General features: G+C 43.6%; 1 protein-coding gene across 1 annotated transcript; it reads left to right on the top strand.

Annotated features, from left to right (window-relative positions):
• The first annotated feature begins 18,717 nt into the window (after positions 1-18,717).
• LOC139408624 (WW domain-binding protein 1-like) lies at positions 18,718-22,306 on the top strand. Its single transcript, XM_071152729.1, has 4 exons — positions 18,718-18,970; positions 19,906-20,008; positions 20,258-20,425; positions 20,690-22,306. The coding sequence occupies exons 1-4, from the start codon at positions 18,908-18,910 to the stop codon at positions 21,139-21,141; spliced, it is 786 nt and encodes a 261-aa protein (XP_071008830.1). The 5' UTR covers positions 18,718-18,907; the 3' UTR covers positions 21,142-22,306.
• Positions 22,307-23,620: the final 1,314 nt, after the last annotated feature.

Genomic DNA, 23,620 nt, shown 5'->3' on the forward strand with positions numbered 1-23,620 from the left:
GTGGATAGAGAGACGTTTATTATGTTCAACATAGAAGGGCCTAGCACAGGAAGCAGCTCTTTCAGTAGTTTAGTTGGAATAGGGTCCAGTATGCAGCTTGAAGGTTTAGAGTTCATGACTATTTTCATCAATGTGTCACGAGATATAGTATTCCATTTTTTAAAGAGTCCGTAAATTGCTTTCTAATGATCATGATATTTTTGTCAAAGAAGTTCATGAATGTATCACTGCTGAAGTGAAAGCCAACCTCCCTTGGGGAATGCTGCTTTTTAGTTAGCTTTGCAACAGTATCAAAAATAAATTTGGGATTGTTCTTATTCTCCTCAATTAAGTTGGAAAAATAGGATGATCTAGCAGCAGTGAGGGCTCTTCGGTACTGCACGGTACTGTCTTTCCAAGCTAATTGGAAGACTTCCAATTTGGTGCAGTGCCATTTCCGTTGCAATTTTCTGGAAGCTAGGGTTGGGGTTGGGGTTGGGGTTGGGTTGTCCGAGAATTTAAAGCATGGCTTTTGGATCCTTGGTTGGGGTGTGAGCAGATTATTTGTTGCGATTGCAAACGTAATAAAATGGTGGTCCGATAATCCAGGATTATGAGGAAAAACATTTAGATCCACAATATTTATTCCAGGGGACAAAACTAGATCCAGAGTATGACTGTGGCAGTGAGTTGGTCCGGAGACATGTTGGACAAAACCACCAAAAATGTGAATATTATCTGCCTTGACTACAAGGTCTGATAAGAATTCAGGGAACTCAGTGAGGAATGCTTTATACAGCCCAGGAGGCCTGTAAACAGTAGGTATAAAAAGGGATTGAGTAAACTGCATAGATTTCATGACTAGAATTTAAATTTGCTATCGTAAATGTTATGCAACACCTCCTCCTTTGCGGGATGCGCGGTTGATATGGTCACTAGTGTAACCAGGAGGAGAGGCCTCATTTAACACAGTAAATTCATCAGGCTTAAACCACTGTTTCAGCAGTGATAAATTCATGAACTTCTTTGAGGAAAATATCATGATCATTAGAAAGCAAATTACGGACTCTGCGTATTCCTCCAAAGCTCAGTTGTCCTTAGTCTGCACAACTCTGTCAGGAACTAGGATCAAGGGAGACGCTCAAGTTTTTTAGTACTATATCTCATGACACATTGATAAAAAATAGTCATGCTCTCTAAATAAACCTTCAAGCTGCATTCCTGACCCTATTCCAACTAAACTACTGAAAGAGCTGCTTCCTGTGCTTGGCCCTTCTATGTTGAACATAGTAAACAGCTCTCTATCCATTAGATGTGTACCAAACTCACTAAAAGTGGCTGTAATAAAGCCTCTCTTGAAAAAGCCAAATCTTGACCCAAAAAATATAGAAAACTATAGGCCTATATCGAATCTCCTATTCCTCACAAATTTTTTAGAAAAAGCTGTTGAGCAGCAACTCACTGCCTTTCTGAAGACAAACAATGCATACAAAAGGCTTCAGTCTGGTTTTAGACCCCATCATAGCACTGAGACTGCACTTGTGAAGGTGGTAAATTACCTTTCAATGGCGTCAGACCGAGGCTCTGCATCTGTCCTTGTGCTCCTAGACCTTAGTGCTGCTTTTGATACCATCGGTCACCACATTCTTTTGGAGAGATTGGAAACCCAAATTGGTCTACACGGACAAGTTCCCGCCTGGTTTAGATCTCATTTGTTGGAAAGACATCAGTTTGTCTTTGTGGATGGTTTGTCCTCTGACAAATCAACTCTACATTTCGTTGTTCCTCAAGGTTCCGTTTTAGGACCACTATTGTTTTCACTATATATTTTATCTCTTGGTGATGTCATTCGGAAACATAATGTTAACATTCACTGCTATGCGGATGACACACAGCTGTACATTTCGATGAAACATTGTGAAGCCCCAAAAATGCCATCCCTGGAAGCCTGTGTTTCAGACATAAGGAAGTGGATGGCTGAAAATGTTCTACTTTTAAACTCTGACAAAACAGATGCTAGTTCTAGGTCCCAAGAAACAAAGATATCTTCTGTTGAATCTGACAATGAATCTTGATGGTTGTACAGTCGGCTCAAATAAAACTGTGAAGGAACTCGGCGTTACTCTGGACCTTGATGTCTCTTTTGACGAACATATCAAGACTGTTTCAAGGACAGCTTTTTTCCATCCATGTAACATTGCAAAAATCAGAAACTTTCTGTCCAAAAATTATGCAGAAAAATGTATCCATGCCTTTGTCACTTCTAGGTTAGAGTACTGCAATGCTCTACTTTCTGGTGACCCGGATAAAGCACTAAATAAACTTCAGTTAGTGCTAAATACGGCTGCTAGAATCCTGACTAGAACCAAAAAATTGGATCATATTACACCAGTGCTAGCCTCTCTACACTGGCTTTCTGTTAAGGCAAGGGCTGATTTCAAGGTTTTACTGCTAACCTACAAAGCATTACATGGGCTTGCTCCTACCTATCTTTCCGATTTGGTCTTGCCGTACATACCTACACATGCGCTACGGTCACAAGACGCAGGCCTCCTTACTGTCCCTACAATTTCTAAGCAAACAGCTAGAGGCAGGGCTTTCTTCTATAGAGCTCAATTTTTATGGAATGGTCCGGGTTTGCGCCCCTCCTTGGGTGGGGTGTGTCATGGCGGAGATCTTTGAGGGCTATACTCGGCCTTGTCTCAGGATGGTAAGTTGGTGGTTGAATATATCCCTCTAGTGGTGTGGGCGCTGTGCTTTGGCAAAGTGGATGGGGATATATCCTGCCTGTTTGCCTTGTCCGGGGTTATCGTCGGATGGGGCCACAGTGTCTCCCGACTCCTCCTGTCCCAGCCTCCATTATTTATGCTGCTGTAGTTTGTGTCGGGGGGCTAGGGTCAGTCTGTTATGTCTGGAGTTTTTCTCCTGTCTTATCCGGTGTCCTGTGTGAATTTACGTATGCTCTTTCTAATTCTCTCAGTCTTTCTCTCTTTCTTTCTCTCTTCCTCTCTTTCTCTCTCTCGGACGACCTGAGCCCTTGAACCATGCCTTAGGACTACCTGGCCTGATGACTCCTTGCTGTCCCCAGTCCACCTGGCCATGCTGCTGCTCCAGTTTCAACTGTTCTGCCTGCGGCTATGGAATCCTGACCTGTTCACCGAATGTGCTACCTGTCCCAGACAGCAGTCTCTTTAGAGACAGCAGAAGCATTAGAGATACTCTGAATGATCGGCTATGAAAAGCCAACTGACATTTACTCCTGAGGTGCTGACCTGTTGCACCCTCGACAACCATTGTGATTATTATTATTTCACCCTGCTGGTCATCTATGAATGTTTGAACATCTTGGCAATGTTCTGTTATAATATCCACCGGCACAGCCAGAAGAGGACTGGCCACCCCTCATAGCCTGGTTCCTCTCTAGGTTTCTTCCTAGGTTCTAGCCTTTATAGGGAGTTTTTCCTAGCCACCGTGCTTCTACTCCTGCATTGCTTGCTGTTTGGGGTTTTAGGCTGGGTTTCTGTACAGCACTTTGTGACATCAGCTGATGTAAGAAGGGCTTTATAAATACATTTGATTTGATTTGATGTTTCAGTCAGACCAATCACATCAAGATTATGATCATTGGTTAGTTCATTGACTATAACTGCCTTGGAAGTGAGGGATCTAAAGTTAAGTAGTCTTATTTTTCCTTGCTATGTTGTTGTCTTAAGGTCTCTCTTTATGTAGTGTTGTGTTGTCTCTCTTGTCGTGATGTGTGTTTTGTCCTATATTTATACTTTATAAATGTTTAATCCCAGCCCATGTCCTTGCAGGAGGCCTTTTGCTTTTTGGTAGGCAGTCATTGTAAATAAGAATTTGTTCTTCACTGACTTGCCTAGTTTAAATAAAGGTTCAATTAAAAAAAGTTTTTAAAAAAACAAATGAAGCCTCACTCCCCATATCTGAGATATCTACTGCAGCCCTCATCCTCCACATACAACACCCGTTCTGCCAGTCACATTCTGTTAAAGCTCCCCAAAGTACATACATCCCTGGGTTGCTCGTCCAGCTAGCGATTGGAACGAGCTGCAACAAACACTCAAACTGGACAGTTTTATCTCAATTTCTTCATTCAAAGACTCAATCATGGACACTCTTACTGACAGTTGTGGCTGCTTTGCTTGATGTATTGTTGTCTCTACCTTGCCCTTTATGCGGTTGTCTGTGCCCAATAATGTTTGTACCATGTTTTGTGCTGCCACCATGTTGTGTTGCTACCATGTTGTTGTTACGTGTTGCTGCCTTGCTATGTTGTTGTTTTATGTCTCTTTATGTAGAGTTGCGTTGTCTCTCTTGTCGTGATGTGTGTTTTGTCCTATATTTATATTTTATAAACATTTAATCCCAGACCCCGTCCCCGCAGGAGGCCTTTTGCCTTTTGGTAGGCCATCATTGTAAATAATAATTTGTTCTTCACTGACTTGCCTAGTTAAATAAAGGTTAAACAAAAATAAATAAAAATGGGGACTAGTCCAAACCATGAAAAACTGCCCCAGAACATTATTCCTCCTCCACCAAACTTTACAGTTAGCACTATACATTGGGGCATGTAGCTTTCTCCTGGCATGCACCAAAAATAGATCATAAGTCAGACTGCCAGATGGTGAAGCATGATTCATCACTCCAGAGAACGCGTTTCCACTAATCCAGAGTCCAATGGCGGCGAGCTTTACACCACTCCAGCGGACTTTGGTATTGTGCATGGTGATCTTAGGCTTGTGTGCAGCTGGTCGAGTCTCAATGTTAACAGTGAAGAGGCGACTCCGGGATGCTGGCCTTCTAGGCAGAGTTCCTCTGTCCAGTGTCTGTGTCCTTTTGCCCATTATAATCTTTTATTTTTATTGGCCAGTCTGAGATATGGCTTTTTCTTTGCAACCCTGCCTAGAAGGCCAGCATCCCCGGAGTCGCCTCTTCACTGTTGACGTTGAGACTGCTGTTCTGCGGGTACTATTTAATGAAGCTGCCAGTTGAGAACTTGTGAGGCGTCTGTTTCTCAAACTAAACACTCTAATGTACTTGTCCTGTTGCTCAGTTGTGCACCAGAGCCTCTCACTCCTATTTATATTCTGGTTAGAGCCAGTTTGCGCTGTTCTGTGAAAGGAGTAGTATACAAGCGTTGTACAAGATCTTCAGTTTCTTCACAATTTCTCGCATAGAATAACCTTCATTTCTCAGAACAAGAATAGACTGACAAGTTTCAGAAGAAAGTGCTTTGTTTCTAGCAATTTTGAGCCTGTAATGGAACCCACAAATGCTGATGCTCCAGATACTCAACTAGTCTAAAGAAGGCCAGTTTTTTTGCTTCTTTAATCAGATCAACAGGTTTTAGCTGTGCTAATATAATTGCAAATGGGTTTTCTAATGATCAGTTAGCCTTATAAACTTGGATTAGCTAACACAACGTGCACATTGGAACACAGGAGTGATGGTTGCTGATAATGGGCCTCTGTATGCCTATGTAGATATTCCATTAAAAATCCTCCGTTTCCAGCTACAATAGTAATTTACAACACTAACAATGTCTACACTGTATTTCGGATCAATTTGATGTTATTTTAATGGACAAACATTTTTTGCTTTTCTTTCAAAAACAAGGACATTTCTATGTGACCCCAAACTTTTGGACGGTAGTGGATATATATAAAAAAAGTATTTGCATTATCTGTCATTTGCACCGCCTATTTTTTACATTGATTTTATTATTATTATTTTTTTTAAACTTTGTTTATTGAATTTTCAATACCAGCATTTAAAAAACAATTGCACTTGTAAGTTATTTGGTAGTAATATAGAACAACACATCAAAGACAACAATATAGCAAAACATAGAGAGAGACATAGAAAATACACTTTTTTTTTAAATACAAAAAAATAAAAATAAAAAGGATAAATATATAATTTGATACAGTTATAGGTCAACTAGAACAGATAATACCGTCCTTAACATCTGAGATGTCGTGTATGCACATACCAGGCCTCTTACGTCACAAATATATAAATATACATCACTCTGGAACTGCAGGGAAATGTATTTGTTTAACATAAGAAAATAAGGGAGCCCACATTGCATAGAATTTGTATACAGACCCATTGAGTGTGTTGAATTTTTTCCAACTTTATGCAACTCAAAACAGATTTAATCCAAAGAGCATGAGAAGGGGCTGCAGAGGATTTCCATCTAAGTAAAATTAATCGTCTAATAAGGCAATTACATCCTTATTCATTTTGGTCAACTGTATTGTGGGTAAGGAAACCCCAAATAGTGCAATAAAAGGGTCTGGCTCGATCTGTGTGCGCTTAATTCTGAGAGTGTGTTAAAGATATCTTTCCAGAAACCAACAAGAGATGGGCAACACCAAAACATGTGTACATGATTAACAGGAGACTGATTACATCGTAGACAATTATGGTTCACATCCTTGTTAATTTTGGATAATCTTGCTTTGGTCCAGTGAGCCCTATGAATGAGTTTGCATTGAATGAGGCCATGTCGAGCGCGATGAGAAGAGCTATGTACTCCTTTGAGTGCCCCTTCCCATAGTTCATCAGATATTTCCTCACCCAGTTCCTCCTCCCGTGAGGATTTAATATTGTTCAATGAGATGGTTTGTAGTGAGCAAATTTGACTATAGATTATTGACACGGTGCTTTTCAGAGTAGGAAGTGAGATAAGAAATGTGTCGAACTGTGTTTTACCAGGAAGGGTGGGGATTCTTGGATCTATGCTGCGGACCTAACTCTGGACTTGTAAGAACCTAAAAAAATGATGTCTGTTGAGACCAGATTTAGCTGATAATTGTTCAAACGTACTAAATGTATTGTTAATATACAGATCTCTGAATCTTTTAATTCCGAGACTAGACCATGTTGAGAAAGCACCATCAACCACAGATGGGGGAAAAGCTAGGTTTGAGGCTACCGGAGCCAAAGAAGAGAATGTTTGAAACCCAAAGTGGCACCTAAATTGATTCCAGATCTTCAATGTTGTTTTGACATATATACTGTATTTTTGGTGAAGGAAGAGTAAGGGCCTGTAATGGAGGAGTGAGCGAGGGAAGACAATGATACCGGTATAGACGAGGTGGCCTCCATCTCTAGCCAAATTGGGGGTGGGAATATCTCTCTGCTCTGCAACCATTACTGAATGATCCTAAGGCCCAATAATAGAATCTAAAATCCGGTAGAGCTAGACTGCGGTCTGGTTTGGGCCTCTGCAAAAGCTGTTTTCGCATCCTGGGGGGCTTTTTGTCCTATATAATGTGTAGTATTAGGCCGTCGATCTTTTTGAAAAATGTATTGGAAAGAAAAATCAGAAGGCACTGATAGAGATATAAGAATTTAGGGAGAGTATTGATTTTAATATAATTAATTATTGCGACTAAGGAGAGGTGTAGCAAAGACCAGCGTTCCAAATTGTCCTTAGTGCGGGTTAAAAGAGGAGCAAAGTTGTCTTGAAAAAGGTTTTCAAATCTTATTGTGACATGTACCCTGAGATAAATAAAACTACTGTGAGCGATTTTAAATGGCAAGTTATGTAAAGGGGATTTTTTTTGCGGCCATATTAAGCGGCATCAATTCGCTTTTACTGAGATTCAGTTTATACCCTGATAAGTGACTGAAGGATGCAAAAGTGGCAAGGGCAGCAGGAACAGAGAGAGAAAGGTTGGACGTGTATAATAATAAATCATCTGCATGTAAAGACAGTTTGTGTTCGTGTCCGTATCTGACTATACCTTTGATGAGGGGGTTGGAGCGAAGTGCCATTGCAAGAGGTTCTATGGCGAGGGCAAACAGTAAGGGACTTAAAGGACAACCCTGGCATGTCGATCGTTGCAAAGGGAAGCAATTTGATTGAGTGTTATTAGTCCTGACAGAGGCTTGAGGGGATGAGTACAAAAGGATTATCCAAGTCATGAATTTGGAGCCAAAAGCAAATTTATTTAGAGTGTAAAAAAGGTATTTCCATTCCACCCGATCAAACCCTTTCTCCGCATCCAGGGATATAATGGCTTCAGAGGTATTAAGGACAGAAGGATTATACAGTATATAATATTAAAGAATTGTCACAGATTGAAGAATGAGTGTCTATTTTTAATAAAAACCTGTTTGATCCGGAGAGATAATTGATGAGAGGACTGTTTCCAGACGCGTTGCCAGAAGTTTGGCTAGAATTTTATAGTCAACATTTAGCAGGCTAATTGGACGGTATGATACACAGTCAAGAGGGTCTTTGTTTTTTTTAAAGAATAAGACAAATGGTTGCCTGAGTGAGAGTATGTGGGAGAACACCATTTACAAATGCTTCATTGTACATTTCAATTAGAATGGGGGATATTTTGGAGATAAACTTTTTATAAAACTCTGCCGAGTAGCCGTCAGGCGAAGGCACAGCAAGTAAGTGGAAGAAATCCAATTCCAATGTATCCGCTTTACTTTCAGAAGTATATAGAGACTGGTAAAATCTATTGAACTCATCATTGATCCCCCTAGGGTCTAATGATATTCCAGATGATGTACGCATTTTAGGAATCTGAAATTATGAGGATAGTTGAACCCATGAGAAAAAAAGGAGTATGCTTTTCCAGCTGGATTAAACATTCTCCATGGATCGAAGACTATAAATTCAGACATAAAGGTTTGTGTTTCAGTATTATATGTTGGATAAAGGAATAAAGAGACACCAATGTCAAGTTCAATAGCCTTGTTCGTGCACTGTACAAATCCCCACATGCAGAGTCCGGGGACCAGTCCGGCTAGTCAATTACCTATCAACTAGACTCCGTAACATCATCCTTTTCAATAGAAAGTGCAAACATAACGGCATAACATTAAGTTCTTAACAGTCAAGACATAACAATTGAAAAAGCATCCTTTTTACTTCAGTTGTCATTTTCCTCTTTTATTATTTTTTATAAACAGAGGACAAGTTAATGAAGTCTCTTGCTCCTGTCTGGTGGCTTGCACAGCGCTGACCCACCCGTGAGTAAGTATTGGCTCTGACAGGGGTAGGATTAGGGCCACGAGCTGGAGACCTTTGTGGGGTAGAAGCCTCACCTTCAGTTGGCTCGTCTCAATTCTGCGCCCCTTACCCTTAGGCCTGGGCTGTGATCCTGCTCACCTAGGTGAGTGTATGGCGTGTTCAGGGTTGTTGTCTGCTCTGCTACGCACAGATCCACCCGATTGCTACGATAGCCACCAACATCCACCAGGTAAGAACGTGGTGCAACTCTCTGTAGGCACGTGCCCAGGCTACAAAGTCCTGTGTGGTCTCCAGGCAGCGGTTTCATCCTTATAGTTTCACCCACCTCCAGTTCTGGTAGGTCTCGAGCAGTCCGGTCGTAGAAGCACTTTGCGAGATGCTTTCTGTGATGCAGTTTGTCCGTGACGCCAACCATGACGCAGGGCTCAAGTATCTTGTTAGCTACGAGGATGGTATGGTAGTCTTCAGACGTCTGGACAGAAGGTGTTGTGCTGGGCTGCTGTCCATGTTTTCGGTGGGTGTGTTCCTCCACTGTAAGATCGCTTTCCATGGGTCCTTGCTGTCGTGCAAGGCCCTGCTTAACAGGTTTTTTGCAATCTTGACAGCTGACTCTGCCTTGTCATTTGCTTTTGGGTGTCTTGGAGAGGAGGTCACGTGGTCAAACTCCCATTCTGAGGCGAAATGCTTGAACTGTGCAGTGAATTGTGGGCCATTGTCCGTGATTACCTTGTCAGGCTGACCTTGCAAAACTGCGCCTTGCAGCGCTTTATGACCGTCTCTGCAGACAAGTCAGGGAGCAGTTCTTCTACCCCAACCTGCGAGAGCCATGGACTTCAGTGATTGTAGGTGTTCGTCCTTGTCAGTGTGTTGCCTGTACTGGGCTAGGCGGTGATCTGTGACGTTTAAGTAGTCTGCCTGATTGATCTGTTGAACATCTTGTTGTTCCTGCTGTACCGAACAGCAGGAACAATAGACAGTGCCTCTGTCTGTACATTGTGCTGTTGCCCTGCTCAGTTTGTCGCTGATGTACATCTCTGGTCCTGGCTTGTAAATGACCTTCAGACTGTAGTTTTGCAGAGTCAGGAGCATGCTTTGAAGCCACTTGGGCGTGTTAAGGAGATGTTTACTGAATATGACAATGAATAGTTTGTGGTCAGTTTCAGCGGTGACCAGCTCTTGACCATATAAGTAGTGATGGACGCGCTGGCAGGAGAAGACGATGCTGAGGCACTATTTCTCAATTTGTGCATAGTTTTGTTCGGTGGGAGTGAGCGCTCTCGAGGCAAACGCAATGGGCTGGCCTTCCTGCATAAGGCAGCATCCAAGTCCCCTTTGGCTGGAGTTGCTCTGGATTGTGACAGGCTTCATGACGTCATAGTAGTGCAACACTGGCATGGATGAAGCCAGAGATTGGGTAGCCAGTGCCATGGTGTGTCTTTGTCCAGCAACCGGTGCAGAGGCTCACAGACTGCTGATAGGTGTGGCATGAACTTTGCAAGATAGTTTGCAAAGCCGATGAGACGCTGTACTCCTTTTGCATCAGGCGGGTTTGGCATGTCGAGGATCGCTCTGACCTTGTCTGGGTCCGGCTCCAGACCTTTTGCCGAGCGAATGTTGCCATGGAAGTGGACGTCTTTCACCTTGAACTGCAGCTTCTTCAGGCCAAGACAAAGCTTAACTGATCAGCAGCGCTCCATCAGTGCCAGGAGCTTCACATCATGGTTGTGTTCTGCTACTTCGTCTGTGTCACCACAGCCTATGATCAGGACATCATCGGCAATGGGTTCAATGCCCTTGAGCCCAGCCAGTAACTCGTGCTGCTTCCGTTGGTATACTTCAGGCGCCACTGAGACACCAAACGGGAGCTTGAACCAGGGGTTCCGACCCCAGGGGGTCCAGAAGGTAGTCATGAAGCTGCTTTATTCGTCCAGCTTGCATTGAAGGAATGCATCTCGGGCATCCACCAAGGGGAAATCCTGGCCTTGGGAAGCTTGTAGAGGACGTCCTCTAGTATAGGCATGATGTAGTGGGATCGTTTCAGTGCTTGGTTCAGATGCTTTGGGTTGATGCAGACCTCAGCTTCTCTGTTTTTTTCACTATGACCATATTGCTGATCCAGTCAGTTGGTTCAGTCACAGATGTCATGTGGCCATCGGCCTCATACTTGTCCAGCTGGGCCTTCACAGCCACTTTCATTGCAATGGGCACATTGCGAGGAGCACACTGGACTGGAGTGATGCTCTCATCCACTTCAAAGTGTACCTCCCCAGGCATTGATTCAACGGGCCTGTTGAATACATTGTCATATCTGCTGAGTAGTTGTTCTTTGGACAGGGGTCCATGCTGGACATGCTCCACAATGTGCAGGTCATTTGGTACAGTGAACTGCATCAGTCCCAGGCGTTCGCATGTAGAGCCTGAGAGGAGAGGATGTTGACTGGTTTTCGCAATCTCAAACTCCAGCTTGTGTTTGCGTCCCCGAATAACACATTTGTCTCAAAAGGTACCCACAGAGTTCATTAGCTCTCCTGAGTACAGCTTTAGTCTAGTATCGCTGGGCAATAGATGTGTGTCAGGTGCCAGATTGATTTTGTCTTTGTAGCTCATTACGTTGCATGTAGCACCGGAATCCAGTTGACATTGTTGTTGCTTATGGTGTAATCGTAGTGTCACCGACCATTTATTCCCTCTTGAGTGTACAGCCCCAATGGATTCATGCATGTAAATGTCACTTTCACTGTTCAGCTCTAAACATTGAGTGACATCATCAACACAGTGAATCTTGCCCTCACTCAACCTTCTTTTGCTTGAGACACATTTTTGCAAAGTGATTATTAGTTCCACAAGCTCTGCATGGTTTTCCGTAGGCAGGGCAGTGCTCTTTGCCACGTGTGTATGTATTCCCACAGTATTTACATGCTACGGGGCTCTCAGTGTTCACCGTTCGTGTTGAATTACCCTGCCTCGATTGATTTTGTCTGAATGTCTGCCTAGCAACAGCGTGAACAGTATCAATGTCGGAGTGTGGGGTTTCGATTTCCATTGCTCTCATTCTCACGTCAGTGACTTCAGCAGTGCGGCACATTTCAATGGCAGTTACTAATGTTAAGCCTCTCTCTCTCTCCGTAGATGCCAGCGCGTATCCTCATTTGCAATTCCCAGTACTATTTTGTCACAAATCAATTCATCTTTTAATCCCCTGTATTCACAAGTGGCAGATTTTTCTCTCAAACCAGTTACAAAGTTGTGTACTGACTCACCCTCTTCCTGTTTGCAGCTTCCGAAAACGAACCACCCGTAAATGACGTTTCTGGCAGGTTTGAAGTAATTCTCCAATGCATCCAATATAGCATTGGCATCACACTGTTGTCGTGCTGTGAGGGTGAGATTGTGCAGGTAGATATGCCTGCATTCGCTGCCCATTAAACTCCTCAGAGTTGCCGCTTGTACCTCGTTGGGTTTCTCATGTAGACCGGTCGCCAGCGCATAGTCCTCGAATTAATCTCTGAAGTTGTCCCAATTAGTATTCCAGTCCCCTGTGAGAACCATTTTGGTGGCGGAATGTTTGCTGCCATAGCGATGGAATAGGAGATTTCTTTGCCTTCAGTCATCGAGGTAGGTAGTGATGCTAGCTAGCCAGCTAACAAAGAGTTGATCAGTGTTATGACTAGAAGTAGGAAACGGCGTGTGTTCGCATATGGAACGTAACTGCGCCTATACTGTACTTAGCTACAAAAATAACAAACGTGTGGTTTTTGAGCCACTTCTGATACCATGTTTCAGTATGATATGTTGGATAAAGGAATAAAGACATACACCAATGTCAAGTTCAATAGCCTTGTTCATGCATTGTACAAATCCCTACACGTGGAGTGCGGGGAACAGTCCGGCTAGTCGATTACCTATCAACTAGACTCCGTAACAGTTCGGACAACTCTAACTGAGGTTGATAAGGTGGTAGGTTTAGTGGAGGATCGATTAAAATGTGGGTCTAACCAACAGTTAAAGTCACCACCTAAGATCAACATATGGGAAGACATATCTGGGAGTGTAAAGAAAACCGATTTGAAAAAAAAAAATCACCATTGCCCCAATTAAGAGCATCAATATTAACAAGAAGTACCTTTGTATTGAGCAGCATACCACTGACAATTATGTATCTACCATGGGGATCTGCAATCACATTAGAACATGTAAAAGGTACCGATCTGTGAAGTAAAATAGCCACCCCTCTTGCCTTACTCTGAAATGAGGAATGGAACACCTAACCCACCCATCTGCACCTAAGACTTGAGTGTTGTGATACCTTCAGATGAGTTTCTTGGAGAAAGATGATGTGAGCTTTAAATTGATGAAGGTGGTGTAGCACCTTACTACATTTAACTGGGTTATTTACTCCCCTGCAGTTCCAAGTAAGAAAATTAAAGCCATTCCCTCCAGCAGGATGGGCTACACTAGGCTGAGTCATGTCTTAAGAGAGAGAGGACGTGTAAAGGACAAGGTACAATGTAAACTGAAGATCTTAGTTGAACCTAAAAGCGCAAATTTAAAAAACAAAGACAAGCGACGAGGCACAAAAAACATAATAAAACTATATACAAATAAAGAGGGAAAAACCGCTTCCCTCACAACCTCCCTTGCCGAAGCATCTCCCCAACTGAGATGCAAGCAAAACCCTGAATACAAAAAACGTTTAGAGCAAAGCATGATAACTCTTTCTCTGTGCTACCTGAGATGTGTGACCATTTAACTAGAGTAAGCCAAACATGCATAGATTGGTCCCCAGCAGAGTCTAAGGAAAACTAACCTCGGTTAAGAGAGGTTTAACAGCAATACAGATGGTAAAACTACGACTGAACCATGTAAACAGACGGATATTGGCATTAGAGGCGGCAACCTGGGTTGGAAATGAAAAAATAAAAAAAGAGAATGACATTCAAATGTCTATGAACCCAGCAAAGTTGGCTTCGCTAGCCAACCATTTGGCCTGCTAAAAAGACCAGCTAACCAACCATTTGTTCCACACCATGCAGTACAACAGCTGCTTTCACTTTCTTGTTGATGAAATCTGCCGCTAAAGCCGGGTCCTCGAATCTGTGCGTGGAGCCGTCCGGTAAAGTCAGTCTCAGAACCGTAGGGTAGATGAGGCCGAACTTCACGCCCGGGCAGGCGTGTAGCTGGCGCTTCACAGCTCCAAAGCTAGCCCGCTTCTTAGCCACAGCTGTGGTGTAGTCTGCAAATATTGAGACTCTTTTACCCTTATAGAGGAGAGGGGATGATTCTCCTGATCTCCTCAGTATGTCATTGCGGACGTGAAAGAAGTGCACCCTGATGACAAATGGTCGCGGGGGTCCTCCATCCCGGGGTCGGCTACACAGAGTGCGGTGGGCCCGGTCTAGCTGTGGCTTCTCCTCCAGACCGAGCAGCTCCTGAAGCAGCTGGGCCATGAACTCCGTGGGTCTTGGGCACTCCACTCCCTCCGGTATTCCCAGTAGATGAATGTTGTTCCTCCGCATTCTACTTTCCATATCTTCGCATCTATTGTCGAGGTATGCCACCTTAGTTGTTAATGAGCTAATGCGAGTGCTGTGGTCTTTAGCACCTCGCTCCAACTCCGATAAGGCCACTCCGTGTGCGTCTAGCTTATTCTGTATACTCTCAATAGATTTTTTAAGCTCGACTTTGACCATTGATATCTCTGACCTGAGAATGGTAGAGAGAGAGTCAAATTTGCAGAAAATATCGGTTTTGAGGGTGCCGCTCACGGATTGTAGCATCTTCACAGTCAGTGTTTCCGTGGGGCCGGTGTTAGCAGCATCCGGTGGCGGGGGTGAATCAGGAGAGGGCGGGGGCTTGCTGCGGCCTGCTCTTGCAGACTCCGTTTTTGGCCGGGTAGACGACATTACAAACTTCCATTTCTCAAACTTGATCTGAATTGTTTAGCTGTCTCTCCAGATGCCTGGCCAAACAGAAATATATCCAATTTCGCAAGGTTAAATATATACATTTGGTCACATTTGGTAACTCAGGAGTGATAGGGAAATGCGTTCTACATCCTTGGCTTCCAACAGCACCCCCCCCCCCCCCCCCTTCTATGGCATATATCAATTTCAACAGTACTATTTACATATTACTGTATGTGGGTTATTGATTGAAAGAGACTGGACAACCCAAGGGGCACAAAGGAAAAAAAACTAAATTAGAAAGAAACACAGGAAACCACCCCTAAGGCACAACTTTGCCCGCAGCACTGTTGTGCTGTCTCTACACATCCAGACGTTCCTATCTGTCGGCCCACATATTCTCATCCACATCACACCGGATATTTTCCCTTCCAATGCAACGTGGAAAGAATATTTTGGAATGCCTTATCCATCCTCTACAGGCGTCTACAATGATGTCCTCACATGCTGCATCCATTGCAGCCAGCAGGGTCATCTGTGTGTGTGGCTGACGATCGTACACCTTCCACCTCCGTGCTGAAAATAACTCCTCAATTGGGTTAAGGAATGGTGAATAAGGTGGGAGGAATTCTATGAGCATCCATCGGGTGGGTCTTATGATTTTTGATCGATGGAAACTCACAGTATCACAAATGACCACATACTTTGGCAAATCCTCTCTAAACAAACCCCTCTCATCATCAGGGATGAGAGCCCTGTAGAGAGTCTCTAAAAAGTTGAGTAGATGCTGGGTGTTGTATGGCCCTATAAGGGGGATATGGGTTAGGACACCATGCTCCGAAATTGCAGCACACATGGTGATATTTCCTCCCCGTTGGCCTGGCAAATCCACAGTAGCTCTGTGACCGATGATATTCCGACCCCGCCTTCTGCATTTGGTCAGGTTGAAGCCAGCCTCATCCACGTATACAAAGTTGTGAGAGGGTTCACTTGATTCCAACTCCATTATACGCTATATCCCAGAACACACAGTTGAATTTGTTTTGGTAAGGAAGAGTGACATAAAATGTACATATATTGCATGTTCCTTCCACAGCAATGGAAATGTGTGCAGTTTATGCTTACTGTACTATGTATCACTATAAAATGTTGCTGTAAAGTAGTTACATAGATATATGTTTTACCTGTACATACTGGTACCGTAGCTCCTCATTCCTTTGGAATGGTACACGGTACAGCTGTTTCATACTCATCTGGTTTCTATGCAGCACCCTGTCGATGGTTGAGATGCTAACCATATAGATGTTTTCAAAGACATCGTTGTGTTCTATAATGGTATTTCCTGAGTCTCATGGCATTGTTTGCTCGGTCCATGGTGCAAATAGCCTCCTCCTGTTGAGGTGTGAAAAGGCATCCTCTGCCACCAGTTTGAGGTAATCTTGCAGTCCTATGTGGGGAAAAATGCAGTGATGCATGGCACACTTTCACATAGACAAACTATGCGAACACACATTTTACTGTAAAACATACAGGTGGGTGCATGCAAGGTGCAGTATGTATCTGTATAGAGTATATTTCTGTATGCTGTGAAATACAAGTGGACTACTCTAATATGAAGCATTGTAGGAAGTATACAGTATACTGCTTATATACAGTAACAGTGCACTGTACATTGGTGGACATACCTGTTCTCTCTTCGAAACGTTTGAACTATTGAGGACACGGTTGATCTCCCAATATTCGGCTGCACCCTTCGACCCGCCTCAGCCATTGTAAGACCATGATTGACAACATGGTCTACAATAGTGGCCCTTATGTCATCAGATATGCGCCTATGTCCTCTTCTACCTCTTCCTCTGTTTTGCCTTCCACCACGCATCCTTGCTCCTCTTCTTCCTCTTCCTCTTCCTCCTCCTCCTCCTCCTCTTGGCTGTTGACCCTGTTTGTTTCCTGGTCCATCCATTATTGGAAATTGCAACTCTGTGTTGTGGTCTGTCTATATATGCTTGCCAATTGATTCTTCATGAGATGCACCTTTGAGCAATTTAGACAACTGGTTGATTGTTGGTTGAACTAACACTTTACATTCCTTCATGAGTGAGGGTCAATTTCACCTGCACGATTCATCAATTCATGTTTTTGTACAAAAGGTCTAATAGAAATGTGTAAAACTATGCTTGACAGTTTATGACAAATAGTTCAACAATTTTGCATGTAATGGCTTATGCAAGGAACTAATGCCTAGATGTTTTGAGGGGTAAGACTATTCAACAGAGAACCATCTACTATATTTTGATCAACATGACATGAGCAATTGATAATGTGGAAAAAAGCTGACACTTGTACATTATCAATTGCAATGTGTTCAAAGGAATAAGAAATGGCTTTAATGATGTGCACAAGTGACTAGATGATTTGGAATTTGTACAAGTAGTATCAAGAATTGCACTTTTGATCTAAGAAATGCACCAAAGCGACTGAGAAAAACTGTAACTAGGCAAGTCATTTAAGAACAAATTCCTATTTACAATGACGGCCTACCAAAAGGCAAAAGGCCTCCTGCGGGGACGGGGGCTGGGATTAAAACTTTAAAATAAAATATAAATATAGGACAAAACACACATCACGACAAGAGAGACAACACTACATAAAGAGAGACCTAAGACAACAACATAGCAAGGCAGCAACACATGACAGACAACACAGCATGGTAGCAACACAACATGGTAGCAACACATCATGGTTGCAGCACAAAACAGTACAAACATTACTGGGCACAGACAACAGCACAAAGGGAAAGAAGCACACAAGCAGCCACAACTGTCAGTAAGAGTGTGCATGCTTGAGTCTTTGAATGAAGAGATTGAGATAAAACTATCCAGTGTTTGTTGCAACTCGTTCCAGTCGCTAGCTGCAGCGAACTGAAAAGAGGAGCGACCCAGGGATGTGTGTGCTTTGGGGACCTTTAACAAAATGTGACTGGCAGAACAGGTGTTGTATTTGGAGGATGAGGGCTGCAGTAGATATCTCAGATAGGGGGAGTGAGGCCTAAGAGGGTTTTATAAATAAGCAGCAACCAGTGGATCTTGCGACGGGTATACAGAGATGACCAGTTTACAGAGGAGTATAGAGTGCAGTGATGTGTCCTATAAGGAGCATTGGTGGCAAATCTGATGGCCGAATAGTAAAGACCATCTAGCTGCTCGAGAGCACCCTTACCTGTCGACCTATAAATTATGTCTCCGTAATCTTACCCATTATTTTGCTACTATATATATATATATATATATATATATATATAAAGAACCAAATATAGACCATAGCCTATCGTTTTCAATAGGCGCAAATTAATCATAGTGGGCAGAACAAGCAAAGAGGTGGCAGAGCCAAGCAAGAGCTAGTGAGATCCTATTGGCGCGTTCTAGCATTATTTGCATATTTCCGTTAGGGAACGTCTACTCTGTGAAGTGCGCGTGGTCAATAACTACGTTCTTAAATACTTTGGCAAATGGTAATGTCTACAAAACTTAGTCCACTGTGTTAGTAACATATTTTAGTTCTTGGGAGCAGAAAACTGTATTGAGATCAAATATTTAATCGATGAGAAAATTAGCAGAATTTCGGCCAAAATCCATATCGCTCAATATTCTCCCACTGCCGGCCACTGGGCTTCCTTTCATGACCATATTTGGTGGTGAGTGGAAACGCCAACCGGATGCTTCAGATTGAAACATCTGGCTCATTGTTCTGTCTCTGGTACTAGTTTAAATCGCACCAGTTGCACAAAAGTAATGCTTCTCCAGTTGGTGTTGTATAGACACAACACCGCCCTCAAGTGGCTGGTGCAAAATATAACTCTTATTTTCTGGTTGAGAATTCAAACGCCTTTCGACAGGGACAAATTATGTCGCGTACGTAACGGTTTGAATTAGCTGTTCATTTCACAAGTTCTGGATCAACTGCTATATGATTCCCGTCGTGTTCTCGGCTAACAACGGGAAAGATGCCACAGAAAACACTGGGATCCATTGTTTGTCTGCTTTGCACCGGGACCTGGTTGGTACAGGTAAGCGGCAGTTTGCTTTCATAGCGCTGTAGGCGCTTTCGACCAAGCCCGTGGATCGCAGCTGGAAGTAGGCCTTCTATTGTGCCTTTTTGTTTCCCCACAAAGGAACTTGGGCTCGCTAGCAACTCCAACTTTGCGTGACGTCAGTTTGACCAAATCGTGTGTTTTCTTGAAATATTTACACAATGTTTATAGCTTGAAATACTTATACGATATTATCCGAAATCTTACCATCTACCAATGTAGCTGCAGCGCAACATCTTTCAAGACTAGCTGATAAACTAGCCACAGCTAAGTATCTCGTTAGCCAACGTTAACGCTTTCAAATATTTGCAGACAATACGGCGACATATTTTGTTATACAGTAAGTGGCCACAATTTGAAGCATATAAAACAAATAAATAACATCAATAGCTGGCTGTTAGCTAAAACCCGTAAACCAACATAGCTAGCTAACATGCTAAATTACCAGTTAACGTTAGCTGGCTAACTGCGTTTTTCCTGTTGTTTATTTGTTGGCAGTGATGCATAGCTTGCTGTTACCGTCGTTAACTACTGGCCAAACATGTTTAGCTAGCTTACCTCTGTAACGTTAGTACCTAGTTAAAAAGCTAGTTAGCTAACCTTTTTAAAACTAATTTGTGAGGTCATTTGGCAGCTTCTACTATGACATTGTTGTATCATCCTGAAATGTCACTTAGCTAGCTATCACTGCAACACCTATTTTGATTTTCCGAACATTGAATGCGCCTACAATTTTCATCCCCAGTGAAAGTAGGTCTGTGCCTTTGCAGGCATGCTTTCTAGTGTTTTGTGCAGTAAATGCCAATGTGAAGTTATGTCAAACAGTTGTGTGTGCGTGTATGCATAATACATAGCTTTCCTCATTTGTGTTTTGTAGGATGTCACTGAATAACATGCCTGTGTTTGTTTAGGGAAAGGAATTCTGTTTTGGAGTGAACAATGAGCAATACCGGTGTGAGATGGGCTACTGCTGCGGGGAGACCGAGTGCTGCACTTACTACTATGAGCTGTGGTGTATGTTCAGTGTCCTTTATTCTCTCCTTTTCTGGCACCACTCAGTCCCTCTTCCCCCGTTCCCATATTTATTTTCTGACGATATTTCCATGACTTATTCTTCATGATAGTAATCTCTGAATGTGTCACTTTGTTTTTTCGAGTCACTAATTTTACATGTTTTGGTGCCGAAATCAATAACGTTAAACCTAATTAACATAAGCTGAAATGATTTGATGGAGAATGTAACTATGTGATTGTTTTGTGTAGGGTTCTGGCTGGTGTGGACCCTCATCATAATGCTGAGTTGCTGCTGTGCCTACCGTCACCGTCGGGTCAAGATGCGGCTGCAGCAGGAGCAGCGCCAGCGCGAAATCAGCCTTATGGCCTATCAGGGAGCTTCTAGTTCTTTCATCTCCCCTCCACCCCTCAACTTGAGTGAGTCTTTTAAACCCCGCAGGATACTTATTTCCCCCATCTGCACTGGGCTGGATGCCTCCAGACCCTACAGCCCTGAAATTACTTCACCTCTCCCTCTGAGTTAACTGTTTACAGTAACTAGGCCTGGTAGTTGGAGATGGTTCTTAGCAGATTCAGAACCATATCTGACAATTAGTGAATTAGTTCAACACCAGCTAACCCTATCTAGACTGGTAAAATGGTTGACTCCTGTGTTTTTTTTGTTGTTGTATTTACTCCCAGGGTTCTGGACAGACTGCAAGCTTCCTGACTATGAAGAGGTGGTGGGTCATCCCCCGACTCCACCTCCGCCTTACTCCGAGATCCCCCCAGAGACCACCCCTCCCATCCTACTGCCCCCCATCCAATCAGAAGCTGCTGTGGTGCTGGAGCCCCCAACAGAGGACACTCCAAGAGAGGAGCAGGCCGCTAGTTCCTCAGCAGACCAGGAATCCACATCTGCTCCCAGCAAATCAGAACGACCGGTGGAAGAGGAACTGGTGACCCGGCGCAGGCATGTGACTGGCGACTCGGGGATCGAGGTGTGTGTGTGCCAACTGGATGAGAGCTCTGGGCCGGAAGAGGACGAGGAGCAGGTGTGTCAGGGGGCCAGGGGGGACTGCTGCTCTGCCTCTGAGCACCACCACATCAGACACAAAGAAAGAACCCAAGGGCCAGCACCGGAGACCGCCTGATTTGAGCTCCACCACCAACCACCCAGAGGCTGCTGCTGCTGCCGGATCTGCGCTTTAGGGAGGGAGTGCCCTTGTCATCATAACAATAACCCAGACACCACCAGCAAATGAAATGTCCCACAACGACTCACCAAATGAACCAGGTTGTCCTGCTCTTTGACATGCTTGTCAGTTATGATCCATAAAATGACGCCAATGATGACAAAAAAAGTTTATTTAAAAGATGCTTAGTTTGGCTAACGGTTTAATTCTTTAATACCCATGGATGGTCCCTCATCTGCTTTGTTTAGTTCTTGCAATGGTGATGATGAAAATGCCAACTTCTAGAGATCTACCAAGTGGCAAGAAGAGGTGCTGATGCTGGTACAGAATTGACTACATCTACCCACCCACCCACTTGTCCCTCACTCTCCCACCCAACTGTTTAGCCTGGACATTTTTCCTTTGGTCCTTCTAACATTTCACCTCTGTGGGGACAGGGCAGGATGGCATACCACCATGGTCACCAATCCCTAGGCCCCAGCACATAGGGGCCAAAACATAAGATCATGCTACCAGACACAGTCCTGACCAGGGGATACAAACTGTTACGGATAAAACTTGTTTTGTTTTTGCAGGGGTTTGTGTGTGTGTGTACTGTGTAATCTAGGACACAGCTGCAAAGTGATGTCACCCCTGAGGTAATCTTGGCCTGCATCTGGTTTCCTTGTGGAGTGACAGCAGGGCTATTTGCATCCAGAGAAAAGGCTGGGAAGTGAAGATGTGCCTGTCTCTTATAGCGTCTTTCTGAACTGTGTCCCAATAACATCAGACTCCACCCCTCCTACACCCATCCCTCATGTCTCCACCAGTACTCCGGTCAACACTTGGCCAGACTGAAAGGTATTGAATGGACTGGAACGGATGTTTTGATGTGTGATTATCTGGTCTGACTGGCCAAGTGAACTGAAGACGTGACAATATCCCATCGCTGTGCCTGCAACTTGGTATCTATAAAAAGCATTGTGGTGGTCGACCGTGTATGTGTTTTCACAGACCGGCGGTGAAATAACGTGGCGTGTGTGTGGTGGGGTCAGCAGCATTTTGAAGGACTGACAGTCTCACCGAGTGGTAAGGGGTATGTTGTTGGGAATAAAAGTACAAACCAGAGGGTGGGAAGACTGAAGTTTCAGTAGTGTAGTACTTTGTCCTGTATCATTTTCTTGTCTTTTTATTACTTCTCTAAAAACCTGCTTTAGCTGAGGCCACTATAACCCACATCAATGGCAAAGAATCTCTTATCCAAGGGATGCTGTGAGTGTGGAGTAGTGTAGTCTTATTTAGTGTATCCTCAGTGTCCTGGCCCCTGGTGTAAGTTAGTGCACTCAACTCACCAGGCTCTGGACCACTTTTTTCTTAAAAAAAAAAATGCACTGGGTTCTTGTTTAGAGGGCATGAGTAATTCATTTGTGTGTCTGTGTAGGTAGATTTGCGTTCTGATTCGTCCTGTCAGCAACAGTGTGTTTTTGGGCCCGTGTTTCATATAGTCTACTACTCCCAGGCCATTGGCCCCGAGCTGACAATGATGAATCGCTGCTGTTTTTACCCAGCAGCAGCCGGAGTCTGATAGTGTCACTCCCTTTCCGCCACGAGTCCCTTGGCCGTGTGGGACTCGGACAGAGTGAACCAAGGTTTAAGTATAGACACCATGTATCTAGTTTCATCATGTTATGACTTTGCACTGGGCTTGCAATGTGCTGTTGCATACGCCCTTGGCTTGCAGTGGTGTGAACATTGTAGAAGCAATGTGACAGATTTGTGTTGGTATTTTCCATTCAGTGGGATGGGGTTGGCTTTGCTGTTAGTGCAGCTGCACACTGTTATGATAAACCAGTGAAGTGCGTTGCTTGCCCAGCATGTGTCGAAGCACAGCCGTAGAATCGGGAGTGTTTTTATTCTGCCGTTCCACCTAAAAATAAGCACAAAAGTCCAGCTGCCTTGGGTGTGTTTTAAATGGCAGTGAAGATATGATAGTTTTATTATTTAGGGTATTGATTTGCTTTCATGCAGCACTTATTGTTCAAGTAGGTTATGGACTGATGCACTGTTTATTATTTCACTGCTAATGAAAAAGGATAGACAAAGACATTAATTTCAACTATCAATCAATAAGTTGTCTGTCTGTCTTCAAGTGTTAAGTCTTGACACTATAAAAGTAACGCTGGAAAGTCAGAGGATAGTCATGCACTCACAAAGACTCACCCGCTCACATTAGGACACTAACATGTTTTTGATAAGACACCATAAGTTGCCTTGGTAGGTTGCTAGGGAGCAGACATGCGGCTCAAGGTGCACCACAACAGAGGGGTATCCTACGAAGCAGGTTTGATGAGTTGGCGAGATACCATTGGTGAACCCTGAGTTCAACTCGGGATAACCAGTCATACGAAAGTGGCTCACATAGTATTCTAATTCCTGATTCTATGGTGGCTCAACTTTG

The sequence above is a fragment of the Oncorhynchus clarkii genome, chromosome 5 (assembly GCF_045791955.1).
Source record: "Oncorhynchus clarkii lewisi isolate Uvic-CL-2024 chromosome 5, UVic_Ocla_1.0, whole genome shotgun sequence".
Classification (NCBI taxonomy): domain Eukaryota; kingdom Metazoa; phylum Chordata; class Actinopteri; order Salmoniformes; family Salmonidae; genus Oncorhynchus; species Oncorhynchus clarkii.

Coding starts and splice junctions, on each gene's coding strand:
- LOC139408624 (XM_071152729.1), top strand. CDS start 18,908: ATGCCACAGAAAACACTGGGATCCATTGTTTGTCTGCTTTGCACCGGG. Junction 18,971..19,905: donor CCGGGACCTGGTTGGTACAG/GTAAGCGGCAGT, acceptor GTGTTTGTTTAG/GGAAAGGAATTCTGTTTTGG. Junction 20,426..20,689: donor CCCTCCACCCCTCAACTTGA/GTGAGTCTTTTA, acceptor ATTTACTCCCAG/GGTTCTGGACAGACTGCAAG.